The sequence below is a fragment of the Carcharhinus amblyrhynchos genome, chromosome 27 (genome assembly GCF_965287045.1).
Source record: "Carcharhinus amblyrhynchos chromosome 27, sCarAmb.v2.hapA, whole genome shotgun sequence".
Lineage (NCBI taxonomy): Eukaryota > Metazoa > Chordata > Chondrichthyes > Carcharhiniformes > Carcharhinidae > Carcharhinus > Carcharhinus amblyrhynchos.
In genome coordinates this window covers 2,148,250-2,173,204 of record NC_137350.1, presented here as the reverse complement: position 1 = coordinate 2,173,204, position 24,955 = coordinate 2,148,250, and the positions used below count along the sequence as shown (strand labels likewise).

The following is a 24,955-nucleotide window of genomic DNA, read 5'->3' as shown; positions in this document are numbered from 1 at the left end:
CATTCTGGAAAAAATTGCTTTTTTAAAGACACTGGGCGGGATCTTGAGCCCACACTCTGTATGAAATAGTTGGAGGGGCTCAAAATCCAGCAAAAACCGTAAATCACAAATCTCAGCAGTGAGATTGTAATTTCTGATTGTCCCCACCCCCTGCCCACTCCCGGCAGCAATGTAATCAATGGGCGTGAACCCAATTTTAATTGTTTTCCATAAATTTAATTATCATTATCCAAATATGTGCGGATTAGGTGGATTGGCCATACTAAATTTCCCCTTAGTGTTCCGGGATGTGTAGGTTAAAGAGATTAGCAGGGTAAATGTGTGGGGATAGTGCCTAGGGTGGGATTATTGTCGTGCAGACTCGGGCTGAGTGGCCTCCTTCTGCACTGTAGGGATTCTATGGTTATACACCCCACTCGCGTGGAGGGTGTGGAAAGTCTGCAGAAAGATCTGGATAGGCTGAGCGAGTGGGTGAGGACCTGGCAGATGGAGTATGATGTTAGCAAGTGTGAGGTTATCCACTTTGGTAGAAATAATAGTAGGAGGGATTATTATTTAAAAGGCGAAAAGCTGCAGCATGCTACGGTGCAGAGGGACCTGGGGGTCCTTGTGCACGAATCGCAAAAACCCAGTCTGCAGGCGCAGCAGGTGATCAAGAAGGCGAATGGAATGCTGGCCTTTATAGCAAGGGGGATAGAATATAAAAGTAGGGAGGTCTTGCTGCAACTGTACAGGGCACTGGTGAGGCCGCAGCTGGAGCACTTGTGCAGTTTTGGTCGCCGCACTTGCGGAAGGATATATTGGCCTTGGAGGGAGTGCAGAGGAGGTTCACTAGGCTGATACCGGAGATGAGGGGGTTGGCCTATGAAGAGAGACTAAATAGACTGGGTCTGTACTCGTTGGCGATTAGAAGACAGGGGGGATCTTATAGAGACGTATAAGATAATGAAGGGGATGGATGGGGTAGAGGTAGAGAGATTCTTCTCACTTAGAAAGGATATCAGGACTAGAGGACACAGCCTCAAGGTAAGTGGGGGGGGGGGGGCAGTTTAGATTGGAGTTGAGGAGGAATTTCTTCACTCAAAGGGTGGTGAATCTCTGGAATTCTCTGCCCGTTGAAGTGGTGGAGGCTGCCTTGCTGAATATATTTAAGTCACGGGTAGCTAGGTTTCTGATAGACAAGGGAATTAAGGGTTATGGGGAGAAAGCGGGAAAGTGGAACTGATCCACTTCAGGTCAGCCATGATCTTATTGAATGGCAGGGCAGGCTCGAAGGACTAGGTGGCCTACTCCTGCTCCTATTTCTTATGTTCTTATGTGCTTACTTGCCAAATTAAGTCGGCGAGATTCTCAACAATTTTCCCCAAACGTAAGCCTGTTGAGGGGATCCTTCTGTGGGTGCAAAGGTCAGTATACCCCTTCAGGGGAGAGGGGCATGGCCAGGTAGGGCCCTGGCAATGTCCTGGCACAGTTTGGCATAAGGGTGAGCCCTAGGATGACCTTTATGTGCTGAAACTCATCTGTTTGTGGTGGAGGAGGGAAGCAGGCACTGAGGGTAATGGGAATGCCGGTGATAAGGGAATGTGGAAGGGATGCTGTGGATAATCATGGGACAGATGAAGACCCAGATAACTCTGTTGGTGGGTGGGGGTGGTATTTCTTATTTGGGATTGGTGCACTCTTATTAAAATGTCCTGACCCTACCAGAGTGACAGCACAAACGCCAACCACTCTTTTTTTGCTTTCAAAGTGTCAAGATTTGGAAAGAAAACAGACTGGTGGAGCTGGAGAGTTTTACACCAGTTTTTTCATCAGAACTGACATTTTGACAAATTCTTCTAAAAATTCAACCCCATAGTCTCTTAAAGAGTTATTGCAAGAACTTTGGTTGCTGCTGTCACAGAAAAGAAGACAGCATTTTACAAGACATGGTAATGAAGCAGTTTTAAAGAAGCTGGAAACCTCTTGATCCAAGTTGACTAGAGGAACACCTGGTGGTTTATAGCTTTGAAAAAAATCATGCTTTGAAAACTGTTTAACAGCTGGTAGGCCATTTTGCTTTGGAGGAAATACTACTTGGTTGAAGGAAACGATGTTTCCTGAAGCCCCAGACCCCAGTACAAAGCAAAAAGTGAATGGAATTACTCCAGTGTCACTCTACATTCTGAAATTGACTACACATTTTCCTCAAAATCTGCCTGAAAAGAAGTGCAAGAGATTGTTTCCCAGACCAGAGCTGAGAAACCGACCATGTAGCCCAGGATACCATTTCAAGGATCCACTGTCTAGACTTTTAACCTGTGTGTGTGGGTATCTGTGTAGGTGTGTGTGTCTATGGTGTGTCTACTTGCATGTTTTGAGTGATCATTCTAAGATTGAGATGTAAAGCACATAGCTAGCTGGAGAAATCATTTAACTATATGTTGTGACTTGTGGAGCAGTGGAACTGGAGAGAGACAGCACATTCCTCCCATCGCAGTTGTATCAATTGCCTGAGAAAGTAAATTTGTAAGCATGGTTGAAAACCTAAATAGTCTTTAAAGCAAAGAACGATCAGATGAGGATGAGCATCACTAAAGACCAGCAGATATTCACCTTGACACCATCAACAATAAAACTTCTTCCATTTCAGTCTGTGTTTCAAAGCATATCTTTTTGCTGGTGGCTCCATCTCAGGCATCCGTTGAAATACCATTTGGAAATATGCGATTGGTTAGTCAGTATCTGAATAAGAAATTAACTTTTCACCCTCAGAGATCTTGCATAATTCCTTATCCTCTGTGGTTTGGTAAAGTTAATTGGTTTTACTTTCCAGTGGGATATGTTGGAGACATTTAAAGATGTAAGATTTTGTTGGGAGAAAAGTTTGAATAATTATTACAGTTCCTTTACCACAAACTGAGTTTACAGTCTTGAAGAATGGTAGGCTTTCTATTGCTTATCGATCCACTGAGTATTGTGGGATGGGTTAATTCATTTTTTATTACTGGTAGTGGCCATTCTATGGCCAAGAAGAGAGAACAATTAAAATGTGTTCTAGGAGCTCAGGGTAGGCTTCTTCATACAAACTTAGTCACAGCAACTTTACTGAAAAGCATCACAATATGGCCAACATATATTTATTTCATTGTGCTTTTTAAATGTCTTCTTAATTCCCCACCCCAGTTTGTTTCCACGTTGAGGATCTTGTTGATGCTGTTTGCTGAGGATTATTACACCCCCAAATTTATTTTTGGCCTTTGACTATCCAGCCAGTGACCGAGCCCCAATGTTAACTTGCCTCGACCTTCAACCTCATTGAATCATGTTGTGGAAAAAGACTATTCCGTTCAACATGCCTATGCCAGTTCTTTGAAATAGCTATCCAATTAACCCCATAGCCTTGTAATTCATTTCCTTTGTGTATTCCCCTTTGGAGTGTTACTATTGAATCTCCTTCTATCAACTTTTCAGATCATAACTATTGGAAATCTCCATCACCCGAGTGAGCCCATAAAATCCCACCCTAAGAGAAAGGAAATAACCTCATTTCTCATGTAACCTTCAATCTATATGGGCTGGTTATTATGCCACTGGAAACAGATTTCCCTTACTAACTCTATCAAAGCCCTTCATGATAGCTCTTTCAAATCTCTCTTCAAACTTATTTGCTCTAAAGAGAACAAACCTAACTTCTCCAGTTCCTCCACATAACTGAATCCCTCACCTGCGTGAGGAATCGCTTTGGGACCAGTGACCATAATTCTGGTAGTTTTAAGATAGCTATGGAGAATGGTAGGCCTGGCCCAAAAGTTAAAATTCTAAATTGGGGCAAGGCCAATCTTGATGGTATCAGGCAGGAATTTTCAAAAGTTAATTGGTGGAGTCAGTGGGAAGGCAAAGGGACCTCTGGTAAGTGGGAGGCTTTCAAAAGTAGGGTTCCCCTGAACCAGGGTTCAGGGTCAGCACATTCCTCTTAGAGTGAACGGCAAGGCTGATAGAAGTAGAGAACCCTGGATGATTCAGGATATTGAGGCCCTGGTCAAGAAGAAGGAGGCACATGACATGCATAGGCAGCTGGGATCTGGTGAATCCCTTGAAGAGTATGGAGGATATAGGAGTAGAGTTAAGAGAGAAATCAGGAAGGCAAAAAGGATTGTTCTGGCAGATAAGACAAAGGAGAATCCAAAGAACTTCTACAATACATGGAGGGTAAAAGAGTAACCAGTGGGAAAGTAGGACCCCGTAAGCATCAACAAGAGATGATCCTAAATGAATATTTCTCATCAGTATTCACTGTTGAGAAAAGCATGGATGTTAGGGAACTTGGGGAAATAAATAGTGATGTCTTGAGGAGTGTATATATAACAGAGGAGGTGGTGCTGGAAATCTTAAAGCGCATCAAGGTAGGTTAATCCCCAGATCCTGATTAAATGTTTCCCAGGATATTATGGAGACTAGGGAGGAAATTGCAGGTCCCCTAGCAGAGATATTTGAATAATTGATGGTCACAGGTGGGGTGCCTGAAGATTGAAGGGTGGCAAATGTTGTGCCTTTGTTTAAGAAGGCTGCAAGGAAACGCTTGGGAACTACAGGCCGGTGAGTCTCACATCTGTGATGGGTAAGTTAGAAGGTATTCTGAGAGACAGGATCTACAGGCATTTAGAGATGCAAGGACTGATTAGGACAGTCAGCATGGCTTTGTGCATGGAAAATCACGTCTCTCAAATTTGATTGAGTAGATGAGGTCAGTTCAGTTGATGTTGTCTACATGGACTTTAGCAATGCCTTTGAGAAAGTACCACGTGAGAGGTTGTTGCCTCAGGTTAAATCTCACGGGATCCAGAATGAGGTAGCCAAATGGATACAAAATTGGCTTGATGACAGAAGACAGAGGGTTGTTTTTCAAAAAGGAAGTCTGTGACCAGAAGTGTGCCTCAGGGATTGGTGCTAGTCCACTGTTATTTGTCATTTATATTAATGATTTCGATGAAAATTTAGTCGACATGGTAGTAAGTTTGCCATAGCAGAGGCTGAAGAAGGTTATCTAGGGTTGTAGTGGGTGCTTGATCAATTGGGCCAAGTGAGCTGACAAATGGAAGGTGGAGTTTAATTTGGATAAATGTGAGGTGATGCATTTTGGTAGATTGAACCAGGGCAGAACTTACTCAGTTAATGATAGGGAGAGTTATAGAAGCGATCTAGGGGTACAGATTCATAGCTCCTTGAAAGTGGAGTCACAGGTGGACAGAGTGGCAAAGAAGACATTAGACTTGCTTGGTTTCATTGGTCAGGAGTTGGCACGTCTTGTTGAAGTTGTACAAGACATTGATAAGGCCACATTTGGAATACTGTATACAGTTCTGGGCACCCTATTACAGAAAGGATATTTTTAAACTGGAAAGAGTGCAGAAAAGATTTACTCAGATGCTACAGGGACTTGATGTTTTGAGTTATAAAGAGACATTGCATATACTTTTTTCTCTGGAGCGTAGGAGGCTGAGGGGTGATATTATAGAGGCCTATAAAATAAAGAGGGTCATAGATCCGCTAGATAATCAATATCTTTTCCCAAAGGTAGGAGAGTCTAAAACTAGAAGACATTGGTTTAAAGTGAGGGGGGAGAGATACAGAAGGGTCCAGAGGGGCAATTTTTTCACACAGAGAGTGGAGAGTGTCTGTAACAAGCTGCCAGAGGTGGTAGTAGAGGTGGGCACAATTTTGTCTTTTGAAAACCGTTTAGACAGTTACATGGGTAAGATGGATATAGAGAGATATGGGCTAAACATGGATAATTGGGACTCGCTTACGAGTTTAAAAAAAAACATGGACAAGTTGGGCCAAAAGGCTTGTTTCCATGCTGTAAACCCCTATGACTCTATGCCCTGTATACCCAAGACCAGCTCATTGATATGTATCAAAAAAGCAATGATCTCAAAACCATCCCCTGATGATTTCCAACTTCACCCACCAACTGAAAAACAACCACTCATCACCACTCTCTGTTTCCTGTCCCATTGCATTCACTATCCACGATGCCACTGTCCTTTTAATTCAGTGTCTTTAGTTTTGTTAAGAAGTCTGTTGTGTGGCACTTTAAGTGCCTTTTGAATGATTATTTCCACAGCATCAACTACCAACTGTGCTCATCCATTCTTTCTATTACTTCATTAAAGAAAATGATCAAGTTTGTCCATTAAGTTTTGCCTTGAACATATCCATGTTGGCTTTCATAAATTAGCCTATACTACTCCGGGTATAAATTAATATTGTCCCAAAAATAGAATTTCTGCACACTGGTGGTATCTGATTAGTCCGGTGTTTCTAGGTTTATCCAGTTCCCTTTTTAAGGACAGGAGTGTAATATTTGCAAACTTGAATGCCTGTGGCACCACTCCCAAATGCGGATTGGTAGATTGTGGCCAGAGATTCTATAATTTCCACTCTTACTTTGCTCAGTAACCTTGTATGCATTCCATCTGGAGCAGGTGACTTTTCTACTTTGAGGACTGTGAATGTTTTAAATACCTCCTTTCTATCTATTTTTATCCTTTTTCAGTATTGCCACAACCTCTTGCTTTCCTGCTACATTGGCATATCTCTTCTCTAGAGAAGACAGATGTAAAGTACTGCCCTTTTAATTTTCTTCCAATCAAATATATCACTTCCTCTTCATTATCAACTTTAGAACTCTGTTATTTTTTGGCAACATGTAAAAAACATGTAACTGAGATGTGAAAGCACATTGTTAATCAGCGGATTAGTGTTTTGTGATGAGTTCCATTGTATAATTCCAAAGAAGACTTGTTCATGGTGGTAGACCCTGGAATATGTTGCATTGCTCTGGTCACTTAATCGAATGGATTTTCTTCATGAAAGATACAGAGGTGAGCAATGCAGATGATTCTGGATGTCAGGAATTTAAGCAATGAGATAAAGTTAATTGAACTTATTTTCAGTAGAGAAAGAGACTATGTGATCAAAGTGGCAAATATGAAGAGATTTAGCAGTTAATACAGGAGCTTTGCTTTACTATGATAAGGGGGTCAAAGTAACAGCACGGGCGGCACGGTAGCACAGTGGTTAGCGCTGCTGCTTCACAGCTCCAGGGACCTGGGTTCGATTCCCAGCTTGGGTCACTATCTGTGTGGAGTTTGCACATTCTCCTTGTGTCTCTGTGGATTTCCTCCAGGTGCCCCAGTTTCCTCCCACAGTCCAAAGATGTGCAGGTTAGGTTGATTGGCCATGCCAAAAATTGCCCTTAGTGTCCTGAGATGCGTACGTTAGAGGGATTAGTGGGTAAATGTGGGGGTGGGACCAGGGTGGGATTGTGGTCGGTGCAGACTTGATGGGCCAAATGGCCTCTTTCTGTACTGTGGGGTTTCTATATTTCTCTATTTCTATGTAAGAGGCTACAAAAGTTTTTATAAAAAATTAGGAGTATGACAGAAAGGCAGGCAAAGTGTTTTTCTTCAAAGGGGAATACATCACCATGAAAATATTTCAGGAAATAAGCTGATGTTTATGCAAAGAAAGAATGATTTGAGCAATATGATAAGAGGGTGGGGAGGTGGGACTGAGACGTTTTAAAATATGGGGTGGATTTGTTGGGTTGAATAAAACCTTATTCTGCAAATGTATTGTGTATTTCTGAAATTATGTGGTTGTCCTTTCTCAGCACTGACTGCTGCAGCTGGACGAGGCAAGCTGGAAGTGTGCAGATTGCTACTGGAACAAGGAGCAGCAGTGTCACAGTCTAACCGCCGTGGGATTGTCCCACTGTTCAGTGCAGTGAGACAAGGGCATTGGCAGGTGAGCTGACGATGTTAGTCTCTTCTCACTCATTCGTGAGAATTCTTTTCATTTGTTTTTTCTAAAGTTGTCTCAAATAACTGCCTGTAAATAGTACAAATTGTATGTATTTTCAGATTGTGGATTTACTGTTAACCCATGGTGCAGATGTAAATATGGCAGACAAGCAGGGAAGGACCCCTCTAATGATGGCGGCGTCAGAAGGTCACCTGGATACAGTGGAGTTCTTGCTTGCTCAAGGTTAGTTTCAGAAATTGACATTCTCAAATATCATTCATTTCATAATTCTTCAAATTTTTAAGATATAAAAATGTTGCTGTGAAAATATGTCCAGAGTTCGCCAGCTTCCTGCCCCCTCCATGGCATGTTTTCCTGCAGCAGATGCGACGAACCATTGGGATTTTCCCGTCCTGACAAAGTCAATGGGCTTTTCATAGAAGCCCTATTATGAAGAAGGGCCATTGGTCCCATTGTATCTGCACCGACAATAATCCATCCAGGTGCTATCCCCATAACTTCACATATTTACCCCGCTAATCCCCCTAACCTACACATCTCAGGACATTAATGGATAATTTAGCATGGCCAATCAACCTATCCCACACAACTTCGGAGTGTGGGAGGAAATCGGAGCATCCAGAAGAAATCCATGCAGAAACAGGGAGAATATGTAGACTCTGCACAGACAGTGACCCAAACCTGAAATTGAATCCAGGTCCCTGGAGCTGTGAGGCAGCAGTGCTAACCACTGTGCCACTGTAACCACCCTGCTTCCAGGAAACTGCCATGAGGGGTCAACTTTGGTGGGACTGGAAATCCTGCTGGTGGGAGGGACTGGAAAAGCCCGCTCTATCATTGATCATCAAGGTTGCTTCATACCAAACTATATTCAGCTCCAAGTTAGATGAGTTCACAGAAGTTTTGTTGCCTCCCAAATCCATGCCTATCTTTGCTGAAAGTTCATGTTTGAATGCCCTCCCCAATCCGGTTTCCACTCTGACACAGAACAAAACCAGTTCTTATCAAAGTCAAAAATGGCATCCTGTATAATTGTGATGAAGGTAAGCTACCTCTTGGTGTGCTTCTCGAGCTGTTACAGCTCTTGGACACAGTTAACGATACCATCCTCCTCAACAGCATTCAATATCACCTAGCTGGGTGGGAGTGCACTTGCCTGGTCCATGCTTATCTATTTAATCGAGAGCAGGGAATCACCTGCAGTACCTTCTCTTCTACTTATGCAACATTACCTCTGAGCCTTATTTCTTATCTATTTGCTATCAGTTGGTGCCAACCTCCAGAAGCAGTCAGTTTCCATATAAGCTGACTATAAGATTTGTTTGACCTCTGTTTGATTCAGCACTGTCTCTACAAAATCAGATTACTTGCCCAAGACCTTGTTCGTGGATGAGCAGAAATTTCCTCCAGCTAAATATGGGGAAACTGAAGTCATCATCTCCACTACAAACTCTGTCCTCAAGTCAGTAGGTTCCATCCCTCTCCCTGCACTTGTCTGAGCTACTATCAGGTAGTTTCCAATCTTAGTATGTTTTTGGCCCTGCAATGAGTTCTTGACTGCAAAACCACACTGTATCTGAAACTACCTATTCTACCTCCATAACGTTGTCTGATTTTCTTCCTCAATGTATGTGCTGTGGAAGCCTCATTGTTGTCTTTATGACCTACTGACAAGACTATTCAGTGCTGGCTCTTATACATTATACTCTCCATAAACTTGAAATCTTCTAAAATTCTGCTGCCAATATCCTAACTTGCAATAAGTCCCTTTTATCCAGCATTTCTCAGCTTAGCAATGCCTGGATTTTAAAATTCTCATCCTATTTCCAAATCTCTACATGGTCTTATCTCTTCCACTAATGTGACCTCCTCCAGCTGCACAATTCTGCTCTAATTATGGGCTCAATCACTCCATCATTGATGGCCTTGCTTTCAGTCGCCAAGGCCGTAATCTCTAGAATTTCCTCTGTAAATTTCTCTGCCCCTTTCCTTTTTAAAGCAGTCCTTAAAACCTGCCTATCTAATAAATTACCTGCCTAACATTGCCTTTGTGGCCAGTTGACAGTTGCTTAAAATGACTCTAGTGAAGCGTCCTGGGACTTTTTATTGCATTTGATGTGCTGTATAAATACAAACTGTTGTACTGAGTTAAGCCAACTTGACCCCACTTGATTCCACAACACGTTCCCACCTTTTATGCCTCTTTTAACCAAGTCTCTGTCATTGCAACCAAATCCAAGTTCTGCATTAAGGCTCTAAGTTCATCTGTTTTGCCCATTACACTCCTTGCATTGAAGCAGATGCACTCCAGACCTCCAGGCCCACTGAGTTCATCCTCCCCCAGTTTGCTCTTCCTCTTATGTAGCCTTGTCTTGGCCCCATGCTCGTCCCCAGTCTCTATGCTTGCTGACCTATTGTTCTGTTCCCCACCCCCCTGCCACATTAATTTAAACCCTGAATGTTTTGTCTTTTACTGGAGCACAGTTTCTCAGACACTAAGGGCTGGAGGTTTTCCAGACTGATAAGATAGGCCAAGCAAGCTGGAAAACTTGGGAAGAATGTCACCGAAAAGGTATTTCTGACATCTTCCCCACTCCCTCTAGCTTTCCCACGAATTGGTTGGCAGTGAGGTTGAGAACTGTTTGGATGAAACATGCAGCCAATTGGGTCAGTTAAGATATCAATGAAAAGTCATTCTAAGCTTGCACTAGTCCTTTCCCAACGGCGCATGGACCATATACCATGTCAGCGGCTCAGCAAGTTGGAAAAGGCACGTGCACAGCAAGCAGTCATTGAGGACTGAAACGGATATGAATTCAGCAGATTAAAGGAGGAAAATGATAAGCAGTGGTAGAAGGCTAGCACTGAGGGAAACAACTCTTTGAAGCAAAAATACTAGAGACTTTTCAGTGAAAGGAACTTGGTGCCGTTTCATCAAGGGTCCCTGTGCTGCAATCTTCCCAGCCACTTGAAGATATCTTTGGGGATCGGATACTTGTAAATTTAGATTGTAAATTGATTCCACAACATGTTCCCAGCTTTTGTGCTTTTACTCACAGCAACTACCCGTCTGGCAATAGCAAGTAGCCAATTAAGGAGATGAAAAGGACAGGTAGTCCCAAATTTTCTATTCCAACTAAATTTTATAAACTTTACACAGACCCAAAGCTATATCAACACCTTGACAACTTAGCTGACGAGGCTACGCAGCAGGAAACTATTGCCAATTAAAATTGACAGGCAACAAGAATGACCTCTTACATAGTCAGAGACCTGATATTGCGGAATCATCATTCTAAAATGGGTAATATAACAAGTGTTGTGAGTGTCAATTCAGGTGCCTCGCATCAGCATAAACTAGCAGGGCAACTGGCCTGTACATACTGCTGAATTGAATGGCATACCTAGGTATGGGTGCCCACATATTCAGTGGCCAGAGGAGGAGCAATAGGACAAGCAACACATTCAGCCACAGAGAGGAGAGCAGTATAGAGGCATTGACGAGGGACGAGAAGCAGAAGTTATTACCCTCACCTAAAAGCTTTTCAGCAAAGGTCCAGCTTTCATGACCATTCAAAGTAGCAGTGTGCAGAAGGCGGATGCTCAAGGATATATGCAGCTTTTTAGATGATGATCTCCATCCTCAAAGGTCAGCTGGACCTCCAGTGCCTGGAGCATTAAAGGTCGCAGTTGATCTCCTTCCAGATTCTGCCAGGCTTGGGCTTTAGAATTCAGGTGACGTATGCGCTGTATGTGAGCACATCTGACTGTCACATTTGCAAAATGCAGACAGTCAGGCCGAGACAGGTACGGGATTTGCCTCCTTGGTAGGATTTCCTCAGGTGCAGAGGGCAGCTGATTGAACCCATCTGGCCATTAAGGTGGATCAAAGATAATTCATGAATAAGAAGGGACTCCACTCGTTCATCGTGCCGCTTGTACAGTATATAACTACTAGAAAGATTGATAAATAAGAAATAGTAGCAAGAGAAATCATTCAGTTCCTCGGACCTGCTCTGTCCTTCGATAAGACTCCGGCTGATCTGATCATGGCCTTGTCTACTTTCCTGCCTGTCTCCCATCATCCTTAACACCTTTATTCATCAAAATTCTGTTTTAATCAACCTTGAATGTATACAGTGACCCAATCACCACTGTTGTCTGTAGAAGAGAATCCCAAAGATTATTGACTCTCTCTGAGAGAAGAAATTTTACTCACCACCTCTGCAAGTCTAACCATGCCTTTTATGGTGAGGCTGGTTGCCCACCTTCCTCCTGCTATCTTCTGGAAAAACCATCTGCCTGTGCACACTGTTTGCATCGTCACCTCAAGTGATGCGTCTTACAATCGAGGTGATGCCCTTTTCCATCTGCCTTCCCATTATCCTTCACTATTTGCATGTGCAAATGAGCAACCCACTGAACACAGTGATGGTATTGTGAGTGTTGCTGGTGTCCCTTTAAATATTAAGCCCTCATTTGGGTTTCTAACACCTCATCCAGTCTGCACCACGTTCATGAATGTCCATTTCAGAGATAGTCTCTTCATTGGTTGCACCGCAAAATTCAATTGGAAAGACCCTCTAGTCAGATGATTGGATTGCTAACCCAGAAATGGTCTTGCCATTTCATCAGGGACTAAGTCCTCAATATTCTATCCAAAGTGTCTCAGCTGACGTGGGTAGGCTGGCATGTTTTCCAATTGTATAGTCCTCGCTGCCAGCTATCCCACTCCCGTCTTAAAGTACACCTTCTTGTAGTTGTGGTGTTTGCAAACTCAGCCTTTCCTGAAACCAACACCAGGCTATATGTTAATATTTGACATAACCTGAAATGGAATGATTTACTGTGCTTGTTAAACATGTTGACTGTAAACATTCCATTAACCAAAGAATCAGATCACTTTTCAAATGGCCTGAAAAAGAAGCTAATAACCAGTGCCATTGCAAGGGAGCTGAGCAGACAAACTCCAGAAATGTTCTGTATGTTTTCTTAATTGATTTGTTTTTCTGAATAGGCCAGCGTAGCCAGTGTATGTTAATGTTTCAGAACCCGAAATACAAACAAAGTGCGAATGTTTCAGTACAAACAGCCACTAGTGTATTTTACACTGTCAGTTGTGAATGAAGACTGAGATGTCTGCTGGATGCCGCTCACCTTTTAATTGTGTATTGCATGTTCTCTGTGATCTACAGGAGCAGCACTTTCTCTGATGGATAAAGAAGGATTAACTGCCCTCAGCTGGGCATGTCTGAAGGGTCATTTGCCAGTGGTTCAGTCCTTGGTAGAAAGAGGTGCTGCCACAGACCATGCAGATAAAAATGGACGGACTCCTTTGGATCTTGCTGCATTTTATGGTGATGCTGATGTTGTACGTATCTCACATATGTGAATACTTTAACTTTCTATGATATAAATGTTTATTGTAGTTTGTTTTTGGTATCCTAGAATTACTCTCTGCATTCCCTCTTCCTACAGCCAAGCCAGAGTGGAGGGATAGGGGTGTGGAAATCAACACTGTCACTAGATTACTTCAATTAATGGATTATTAGTCTGCCTCTCCACTAACCTGTTTTCAAACATCTCAGTGTCATAGAGGTTTACAGCACAGAAGCAGGCGCTTCGGCCCAACTTGTTCCTGCTGCCCTTTTATTTTAAACCGCTAAGCTCGTCGAATATGCTAATGAGATAAAACCATAAAAACTGATACTACTTCTCACTGTGAAAAATATCTTAATCAGTAATTAAAAATAGCAACATTTTTGCGCTCTCCAGCACTGGTCATGCAGGCAGTACCTTGTAAGCTCCTTGGTCTAGTGGAGAAGTGTAATCTAAATGTGAAGATTAACAGCACCCACTGTTCCATCTGCACCTCAATTTAAGAGAGATTTTAAAATGGTTGCAAACAACGTTGTGTATTTATGAGGAGAGGAGATTATGTAATGATATTCTAAAGCTGCAGAGTGGTTAATGTGTTTTTTTTATCAATCCATTATTCCATTAACCAGAAATGGTATGCAGAAATGATCTGCAAATTGTTGACTCAGAACCAAAATATTTAGAAAAGGGCAGAAGAGTATGGCAAACAAGGTGTATTGTACAGTGAGGATTTCCAGACTTCTCAAAAATAATCTTTGCAAATTTTGTTGGGCCGAAGGGCCTGTTTCCTGTGCTGTGTTGTTCTTTGTTCAAATAGCACCACATGCTTTCTGGGTTGGAAGGTGCTGCCTAAGGATCTTGTAGATGGTACACACTGCTGTCGCTGTTGGTGGGTGGTGGAGGGATTGGATATTTGCGAAAGAGATAGCAATCAAGATATTCAGTTACCCTACTCCTGTATGTCCCCATTTCTTGTATGTTATTCCAGTTTCTACCATCACGTATAAATTTCTGTTTCCTGCCCCTTGCACATTAACTTCTACATTTTGGCAATGAAAATTGAGAATTGGCAAAACTATGAAAGATACATATGTGTTATTTTCCAGATGTCCATGTATCCTTCAGTTATTGACCAAAGTATTAATTGCTGGATCTAAGACTACAAGAATATTTAAGTTCTTGACATATTTTTTCTTACATTAGGTGCAGTATCTCGTGGATCATGGAGCAATGATTGAACATGTGGACTACAGTGGCATGAGACCCTTGGACAGAGCAGTGGGGTGCCGCAATACAGCAGTGGTGGTCACCCTCCTGAAGAAAGGAGCCAAGATAGGTAGGCCTCTTAGAGACAGTCCTTCCACCCTGCAATGAATACCATTCGAGTTATTGGAAAAGATACATTTTCCGTTAAAGTGGAAGAGTAGGTTTGGAATTGTCTTTTAAGGGACAAAGTAAAGTTCTATTCACTTCTGCAAGAGATATTTCAAAGAATCACTGCATACATTTTGAGAATCACTCATTCAAATTTCATTAATATTCATAGATTACTCCTCTATCTTGGAAATATTAATATGGAGCAGCACCCACAGCCTTTGGTGTCACATTTGAAAGTAACCTGTGATCGTAGTTTCATCAGCGCTAAATTAGACTCCAATTTCATGCATCTTATTGTAATATACAGTGCATTGACCTTGAAGCCACTGAGTTTCAGCATTGTAAAACATGACGATATACGGATGCTGATGTTCCAGACCGGGTCTGTCATGCTGTGACAGGAAACCTAGAGGAGCTTATTTATAGGCTTAAAATTAGTAAGATAAATGGGATGCTAGCTTATCTCAAACTTTATACCTGAAACAGGTACAGCAGCATAATTTGATAAGTAGATTAACATAATTGGGATTTTTTGATCAAGATATCTGTTCAGAAAACTTAAGCATGTAAAGCACAGTTATGAATTTTAATATTTGTCAGCTGAGTCCAAATGAACCTCTTCTATTCAGAGCCACTGATCATCAGGAATTAAAACAGTGATGGATAAATTTCCAGAGGTCACAAGGCTTTAATCTTCCAGTTTTTAAATAATTGTTTTGAGATATCAATCTTTTGATATTATTTTCTCACGTCCACATGTCTCCCACGGCCTGTGAATGAATATCTATTGGTACAGGAAAGAATGACAGTGAGACAATACTGCTGCAGAAAAACAAAGCTCAGAGATGAAATGATAGCACAGTTAGGGGCTAAATGAAAGGATGCCAGCATACATAGAACTCTAACCTGAGAAGGACCTTTTGTCAAAAATTCGCCATAATCAAGGAAGGTTTTTCTGGGTGGTTACGTGTGAAATTCCCAGCTGTTACATTTTGCTGGAGATGGTGTGAATATGGTGCCTGGCTCTGAGACTGGGAGAAACAGTCACCAATAAAGCCACTTTGTGGCAGATTACATGAAACCATTGGAAATTACTTATCAAAAAGCCTTGATTGTATAAAAATATATGGAGTATTGTCCACCTCCTTATTTTAAACTAGATTTTAAATCTGAAATAAAATATATTGGACATATTGAATACTCGGTAATAAAACTTTGGTTCAGATTGACTGAAATGTCTTAAATGCCCAAGCATTTAGAAGAGGTTCAGAGAGAAGAGAAACAAAAATGTTTTACTTTACTGTGAACTGGCTAACATCACTAGGAGGAAGATGATTTAAAGATACATGGTTCTGGGAAAGGTGATGGTTCCCTGTTTTCTTCAATATTGTTTGCTTTTCCAGACTTATGCTCTAATGCCAACCTCGTGTTGCTATTTTACTCCTGAACAAGAGTGTCCAAACTTCAAGTTTGTATGGGTCACTAACATTTTTGCTATGCAGCCTTGGGGGCCAAATATGAAGTTGAAATGTATGTTCCAATTGACTTGTTGACACCAAGAAATCTTGAATCCGACACAAGAATTGACTACCAATATCCGAATAGTACTAGTCACAACCTTTTCCAATCTCCAGGTTCACAGAGTTGAAAAGGACAAATCAGCAAGTAAGGGCTATGAACACAAATAGTACGAAATTTCAGGGCTTTGAGGGCCGAAGGGCTGCACATGGCCCTTAGACAGAAATTTGGACACTTCTTTGATCTTATTACATCCTTCAGTATAATCTGATCTGATGCTTAACACCATGGTGAGAATGTGGATGGAAATCAACTGCAGTTCCACGCATCATTAGATCCATAAGATTATCAGATTTCTGTCCTTCTGTCATTAGCTTTCTGTACTTATCTGTATTTGTTGACTTACTAACACATTTTATTTCTGTTGCTGTATACTAATAAAAACTTTTTCTGCAATGATAGCACTGTTTTCCTTTGCATACATGGCATAGTCTTTTGGACATTAGGCCAGTGATCAACAGGTGTGTATCAATATTTGCAGGGTAAATTTGAAAGCGACTACTGTTGTAAATAACTCCACACAAAAAAAATCTATATAACCATGATCATATTTCAAAACGTACACAGGATAAGCAGCTGAAATGGAACCATACAGATGAAAGTTCGTTCTTCCTAGTATCACATTCATGCAGGACAATCTCCCTTACCATAGGCAGGTAAAGGAGTTGGAATCCAATTCTGCTTGTGGCAAGTTTCTCAAACATCTTTCACAAATGTTGCAAGAAAACACAGGTTTAATCTTTTTTGGTGCTACATAAAGTTCCACTTTTTTTTTGAAGCCTCCATGTGCAAATCATTTCATCAGTGCCCATATATTTGGCTCCACCTATTTAATCTTTATATAGCCAGGGGGTTTCCTTTGTTAAATTGTCTCCTTCCTGCACTATTCTTTTCCTCTGGGATTAAATTAACTTCAAACTTTTCTGATATGGAGTGATGGATTTGATCTGTACCATTGACTGTAAAGCATATTTTGTAGACTTATTTGGACTTTAATAAACTAAAAATGACAAACTGCTTAAAGAACACAAGATAAAATACAGGTTCAGGAGGCCATTTAGCCCATCTTTTCATAGGATCTTCTCATCACAGCATTTGACTGCCTTTTTGAATAAGCCAGGGTATTGAACTTTCAGTATCTTACTCAGGATGCCATTCCAAATATTAATAATTCCTTTTGTGAAGATGTGATTCCCAACATAACTGCTGAACTTGCCTTTTCCCAGTTTGTGCTCATGTCCTGCAGTGTGGTTTTAGGTAGTTATAATTAAACTTTCTGTCAGCGAACATAATCTGCACCTTTGCAGGATTCCCTCTCTGTGGCATCTTTTACGGCGAAGAGTCCATATTTTTCTAATCATCCCTCACAAAATCTGTTCTTTGGACAAATCGTAGAATCACTACAGTTCAAAAGAAAGCCATTCGCTCATTGACTGCACCAACTCTCCAACAGAATATCTTACCTAGGCCCCAACCCCATAACCCCACGTATTTATCCCTCTAACCTACACATTTTGGGACACTAAGGGGCAATTTTTTCATGGCCAATCTGCCTAACCTGCACACTTTTGCACACTATGGGAAGAAACCAGAATGCCCGGAGGAGACCCACACAGACACGGTGTGAATGTGCAAACTTCACACAGTCACCCAAGGCTGGAATAGAACCCAGGTCCCTAGCAGCAGTGTTAACCACTGTCCCACTCAGATGCTAATTAATTATTTGGCACCGGGCCTGCTTCATGCCTTTGTTTGTTCACTGGTACCTGGGGGAACCTAAACTCTGTTAGACGAAGTTTTAAGTGAACCTTCATACAACCTCATCTTTTCTAGAAGTTATCATTAAATAATAATAAAATCCAATGGATTGGATCCTCGTGTTTTCGAATAAGCACCCACAACTCACGCATGTGAAAGTTAATTAATCTTTATATGCAGCTCAGAAGTCATGACCCAGGGAGACTTCCATTCAAGTTGCCTGAGTCTAGATCCAAGGAATGTTGCATGATTAACCAGATTGCACATTTACTTCAGTCTAGAAGAATTCCTCAGTCTCCCTGAATGTTGCTTCAAATTGGTGGGCAGGAAAGCAAACTGTTGATTTCATAGAATCATAGTATCCTATAGTGCAGAAAGAGGCCCTTCAGCCCATCGAGTCTACACTGACCACAATCCCACCCAGACCATACCCTCCATATCCCTATATATTTTACCTGCTAATCCCTCTAACCTACACATCTCAGGATAGTAAGGGGCAATTTTTAGCATGGCCAATCAACCTAACCCACGCATCTTTGGATTGTGGGAGGAAACCGGAGCACCCGGAGGATAGCCACGCAGACACGAGGAGAATGTGCAAACTCCACACAGACAGTGACCCGACCCGGGAATCAAACCCAGTTCCCTGGCGCTGTGAAGCAGCAGTGCTAACCACTGTGCTTTTACAGTAGATTTTCAAGGATTTTTGTTTTATATATGTCTTCACTCCTTTGTAGAGTGTTCAATTGAAGTGTAACATTATTCTTATCCTGACATCCTACAGTTTTGCTCTGTTTTTCATGAATATGATGACTAATACATGAGTATATTTCCACAGGCACTAGCAATCTCATTATGATAATAATCCTCCTGTACCTTACACCAGAGACTAACCTTAATGTGTATTTGATTGTGCAGCAGCCACACAATCCTAACCTTGTCCTCTCACTTAACTACTCAGTCTCAGCTCAACAATCAGTACTTCCTATCGTTCCCTTTTTCCCATCCCCTCCTCAAAGCATGTTTCAGCAGCTAATTTTCTTAGTCCAATGTTGTTCCCTGTCCCTAATTTATTCTGCCAAAATGCATCTCTCACACATCCTTGTATTAAATTCCATCTGCCACTTGTCTGTCCATTCTGTGAGTCTTTCTATGTCCTGTTGCAGCTAATTTGTATGATCCTCACTATTTGTCACGCTTCTGGATATGAAATGCATGATGATAGGAATGTATTGGAAATGACCCCATTCATTTCTATGCATGAATCAGAGTTTAATTTATCTTAATTTGATTTCTGCGAAAAGAACAAAATCTTTGAAAGGCAATTTGTAATTTTCCCCTCATTGTACCATTAATTGCTGAATGTTACTTTGAAAATCCATTTGTCTTTCATCTGTGCATTCACACTGTGTATGTTGCACCAGTCTTGATCAAATATCTGTCAGTGATGTCATTTTGCATGAAAGTTTGCTGCTACATACGTTCTTCTGGAGTTTAATACTTAACATATGAATCAACATTTGAATGTGCAGTACATGACTGCATCTGGTTAGCAAATATAGATGAAAGTTAAGCTGTGTACTAAAGACTGGTTAGATCAAAGATAAAGATTTAATATGAGACAATAAAAAGAAAACAATCTCATTTGTTTCCCATTTTCTTGATGATGTAAACATTTTGAGTAACCAAGGAGCAGATACTTTGCATCCTGAACCATTATCAAACCCGTGGACCGTTAGAGAGACAAGTGTAAAAGATCCACATGACATATTTATTAACTGTGCATATTTCATAGGTTCTTTAATGGCCTGAGGAGCTATAAATTTTCTAATAGTGGGTTATACATCCTCCCTAATTGTATAATTTACTTAAGCCTGTTGCAAATTGCAACCCCAAAACCTCCAAACAAAATCTGTCAAAAAATAATGTTTACAGATTTGCATAGTGCGTAGTGATTGTCTAAACAGCTACTTAAAGATAGAGGATCCTTTGGGAAGAGGACTTGTGTTTCCTTTAAGCACACATGAGAAAGGCATTGGCAAACAACCTCATGTATTTTTTCCCTAATCACATTGCTCATTTGAGCAACTGAAGGGGAAAACACAAGACTGTGAAGTTTTAAGAAGTGAACAAAATACCTGTCCTTGGGCAGGTCACCATGACATAATGATTGTGTCAAAGTTGTACAGTGGTAGCATGCCTGGTAAGAAAGTATCAGAGAGTTAACTGATGGAGATTTGATCCTGCATTGTGCTGAATTCCCAATCTAAGTTGTTACTCTTAAAAGTGAAGAAGGGAGTTGAAGCACAGAAGTTCAGAGGGCATTGTAAATGCTCGCTTGGTGACAGATATCCATGAATTTATATTCTCTACTCTACTCTGGTTACAGTTATGGATCAAAGTTATATATCCCTGTTGGTCTGTTTACCTTGGGTACTTAAGGAATTAAGTGATGTATGTGACCAGTGGCAGAAACATTATTCAATGCAAGTCTCCATCACTAAACTCTTGGATGCATCTTCAATGCAGCCTTTGAAAGTTCCCAAGTTTGTGTGAAACAAGCAAATTTTTCAGAAGGCACAGCATATGTTTTGCTGGCGTTTGTAACAAAAGCAGTTTTTTTCTAAAGGATTGTGTAATTTGCCAGTAGTGTTTTTATGAACAAAATAAGGAACCACTCCATTCTAATAACATCCTGATCTTCTAGACCATGCAATTTGATAGTAAAATCCATGCCTCTGTCCTTTACAAGAGGATGAAGATGCTTCCCTGTGCTATTCTTTCCAACTTTCACTTTTTTAACAAAACTGGTGCACGTGAGAGAAGATCTCCGCAGTAATGAAAATAATGCTGCTCTTTCTTCATACAGCTGAATATTTCCAAAACTATCATCTTAATCTTTAGTATGGTTCTCTAAACCTAACTAATAGATGTAATGATCATTAACAATGATGCTGAAATCTCTGGAAGACTTTGATAACCTAGATCATAAACTTATCTCACAAAGTGTTAAACCTTGACATTTTTATTCAACCCTGTTGAAGAAACATTTAACATTGTATGTTTAGATCTGTTTATATGATATGACAACTTTGATATCATGTTATCATTCTTGTGTAGTGCAGTGAATGGAGCTGGATTTTTTTTCCATAATCCAACATTGTATTGACAATGTTGGAATTTCATTAAGAAACCATTGAATATTTCGATGCTGCAACATCATTGTTTATCAGGAGTTTAGCAAATAGTCACAATAAAGCCAATATTTAGGAAGTGGATTGGTTGCAGAGCAACGTATCTTTCCTGCTGTTTGAGCCATGAGAAGTTAAAAAGGGAACTTGGCTCTGTTTTCCTGAAGTGAGTGAAAAACAGCTAATGTTGTTCCAATATTTTTTCTTTATTTATTGTGTTGTAAAGTGTTCTCTGCACTGAAAGTTGCTGAGAAACCTCTCAATTCAAGATTAAACCTGAAAGAACAGTTGTCGCTTTCAAGTCCAAGTATTTCGGGAAATGAAAGTTGGTGACTTCATAAACTATATTACTGATCTTTTTGTTAGATCTTTGGTGGGGACAGGAAGGGGAATGAACAATTCTTTACTCCAGCTATATTGATGAAAAAATATATACATTGTTGGTTTGGTTTGCCGTTGATGTTAACACATGGAAATCTACCATTGAACATAATAGGTATTCAATTGGTTATCCATTAACCAGTAATTTATTTCTTCTTGTATTTCTGGGGCTTCTTTTCGATATTCAAACCTCTCCTATTTTTGAGTGTTCTTGTACATTTTGCTGCAATTTAGTGATGGTGAACCTAAAAGAAGATGAATCTGATCGCTGATGTTTAGCCACATTTCCAAACCCAGAATTAACCATAACATGTTTTTTGTCAGATGGTTAAAATGTACAATCCCAAAAGTAGAAGTGGAAGTTGTATCAGAAATAGACCATTGCTGTTGTTTGTAGGCTTATGTGGGGACCTCAATCTCAATTAAGCGTATGTTGGATCAAATTTCTGGGTGTGAAAACAATTGGTGCAATTTTTTTGTGTTTGTATTTTACATCTGTGCATACGTTACATGTATGTTAGAGCAACTAGGATCTATATTTTAAAACAATCTTGAGACCCAGGTTCCCATATCCACTGGATTCTTCCAGCCTTGGGACTGCTGCTTCTAGACGTAACTGTGTGCTTTAGGTAGCTTTCTGTGTGTCTGCTGCTGGCTTCACAAATTCCTCTTATGTGCTGTGTTTTTGTACAATGATTTGCTGGTGCACTAGCTTTGCTGCTTGCTCACTGCTATTTTTTGTTCTTTCTGTTTTTCATCTTCACATTTTTTTGAAAAAACCCTTCCCTTTTTCTCCTTTCTTCATCACTTGGAAAGGTTGTCAAACACTCCCAAGTCGTCCTCGAGGTACATTCTGATGATTTGATTTTTTTTTGCCTTCCTTCAGTTTAGTCTGGACAGCATGAAAGATTTTTTTTGTTTATCCACCCCTAATGAAAACAACCAATAGGATTGTTGTAGAGGACAACTTATCTGGTAAACAACAACATAAATTGTGATTCAGGGCTATAAATATTCTCTATTTGGATTGATTGTAATAATGAACATTATGGACACCATCAACCACTGTATTGATGCCATGGTTATCATAATGCTGTTGTCTGTTCTAATTAATCCCATTAGCAGTTCTAGTTGTCTGCAAATTGGCTGTCAAATTTACTAACGTCAATCACTATACTTCGGAAGTAATTGCTCATGCAAAGCAGTTTGGCAGGTCCTGAGGATATGATGAGGCGCTCTATAAATGCAAGTTTTTCCTTTTGCTTTTTTCAGCTTTTCTCAATTGCAGTAACTGCTTCATCTATAAAATAATTCCCAAAACTTTAATATCTGCTCTTTCTTGCATTGTTTCCTCTTCTGCATTAATGTAAATTCGCAGAATCACAGAATTGTTATGGTCCTTTGTGTTTGCACTCTGTCTAAACGAATATCATGACTTAGTGCCATTCCCCTGCCTTTTCCCCGCACCCCTGCACATTGTTTATATTCAAGTAATCATCTAATGCCCTCATGAATGCCTCAATTAAACCCACCTTTGCCAAACTCTGAGACAATGAATACTCATACTGGTTTCTAATGATCCCCTGCACAATTTTGAAGAAAGCTTTTGAATGTAAAATAGCTAACATTCCATAAATCTAAATTAATTCATATTACAGAGTATCAGTATGCAAGTTTGAGAGCAGTCTCTGCAATATGATCCCCTGCCCTTTTGGCCGCAGAGATTATTGTCGCAGAACCAGGCACCAGTGCTACACGCAATTGCTCATTTAATTTACGCAGCACTGTATTGATGGCTGTCTGAAATGACATGTGGATCTTAAGGGGCCAGTGATTCAAATCCTTGAGATTTATCTCTGCTCTGAGCACTTCCACAAGTAACATAGTCCCATCCAGATTTGTCACATGTAGATGCAAGAGTCTCACAGCCTTTTTAACACAGACATTTATGTGTGACTGAGTCATTGAAAATCCTTATAAAAATAATCATTACGGCTGCTGTTTGCAACACTTGTAAGGACGTCAGTGAAACAAATTATAATGTTGAGTTGTTAATCAAATCCAAACTAGATGCCTTGGTAGAAAGAAACTTAAGCAAGGAGTAAGAGTAAGGAGGACTAAGAATACGGAGGGATAAAAGAGGTCACGAAAAGTCATTGGCCAACAGGGTTAAGGAAGAGATACTGAGATTCTTGGGAAACATTAGGGTAGACAAGCCCCTAGGGTCTGATGGGATATACCCCAGAATACTGAGAGAGGCAAGGGACGAAATTACTAGGGCCTTGAGAGAAATCTTTGTATCCTCACTGCCTACAGCACAGGTCCCAGAGGATTGGGGAATAGCCAATGTTGACCCTTTGTTTAAGAAGGGTAGCTAGAATAATCCAGGTAATTACAGGCTGGTAAGTCTTACGTCAATGGTAGGGAAATTATTGGAGAAGATTCTTTGAGACAAGATTTACTTGCACTTGGAAATAAGTGGATGTATTAGTAAGAGGCAACATGGTTTTGTGAAGGGGAGGTCGTGTCTCACGAACTTGATTGAGTTTTTTGAGGAAGTGATGAAGATGATTGATAAGAGTAGGACAGTGGAAGTTGTCTACATGGACTTCAGTAAAGCCTTTGACAGGTCCCTCATAGCATACTGGTACAGAAGGTGAAGTCACATGAGATCAGAGATGAACTGGCAAGATGGATACAAAACTGGCTCAGTCATAGAAGACAGAGGGTAGCAGTGGAAGGGTGCATTTCTGAATGGAGGGCTGTGACAAGTGGTCTTCACAGTAAGAAGTCTGACCACACCAGGTTTAAGTCCAACCATTTATTTGATAGTAAACTCACAAGCTTTCGGGGTTTGCCCTTCATCAGGTGAATGGAGAGTCCTGGCCTCAGACAGAGCATATAACAGCACAGACAGTTTACAGATTACTGATTAGAATGCGAATCTTTACAACTAATCTGCTACTCAAGTCTTAAAGATGCCAACAATGTGAGTAGAAAGAGCATTATGCATAGGTTAAAGACATGTGTATTGTCTCCAGACAGTACAGTAAGTGAGGTTTTGCAAACCTAGGCAAGTCATGGGGGTTACAGGTAGTGCAACATGAACCCAAGATCCCGGTTGAGGCCGTCCTCGTGTGTGCGGAACTTGGCTATCAGTCTCTGCTCAGCGACTCTGTGCTGCAGACTGATAGCCAAGTTCCGCACACACGAGGACGGCCTCAACCGGGATCTTGGGTTCATGTCGCACTACCTGTAACCCCCATGACTTTCCTGGGTTTGCAAAACCTCACTTACTGTACTGTCTGGAGACAATACACATCTCTTTAACCTATGCATAATGCTCTTTCTACTCACATTGTCGACATCTTTAAGACTTGAATAGCAGGTTAGTTGTAAAGATTCGCATTCTAATCAGTAATTTGTAAACTGTCTGTGCTGTTATATGCTCTGTCTGAGGCCAGAACTCTCCATTCACCTGA

The 24,955-nt window shown here is 40.8% G+C and overlaps 1 protein-coding gene across 4 annotated transcripts in view; it reads left to right on the top strand.

Annotated features, from left to right (window-relative positions):
- LOC145359270 (protein TANC2-like) overlaps window positions 1-24,955 on the top strand; it is a 1,038,666-nt gene that overhangs the window by 967,601 nt on the left and 46,110 nt on the right. For all 4 annotated transcript variants that reach the window (XM_080213802.1, XM_080213801.1, XM_080213799.1 and 1 more), the window contains 4 exons: window positions 7,658-7,791; window positions 7,908-8,031; window positions 13,005-13,180; window positions 14,392-14,524. In XM_080213802.1, the coding sequence (XP_080069928.1) occupies window positions 7,658-7,791; window positions 7,908-8,031; window positions 13,005-13,180; window positions 14,392-14,524 (567 nt within the window). The remainder of the gene's footprint in view (window positions 1-7,657; window positions 7,792-7,907; window positions 8,032-13,004; window positions 13,181-14,391; window positions 14,525-24,955) is intronic.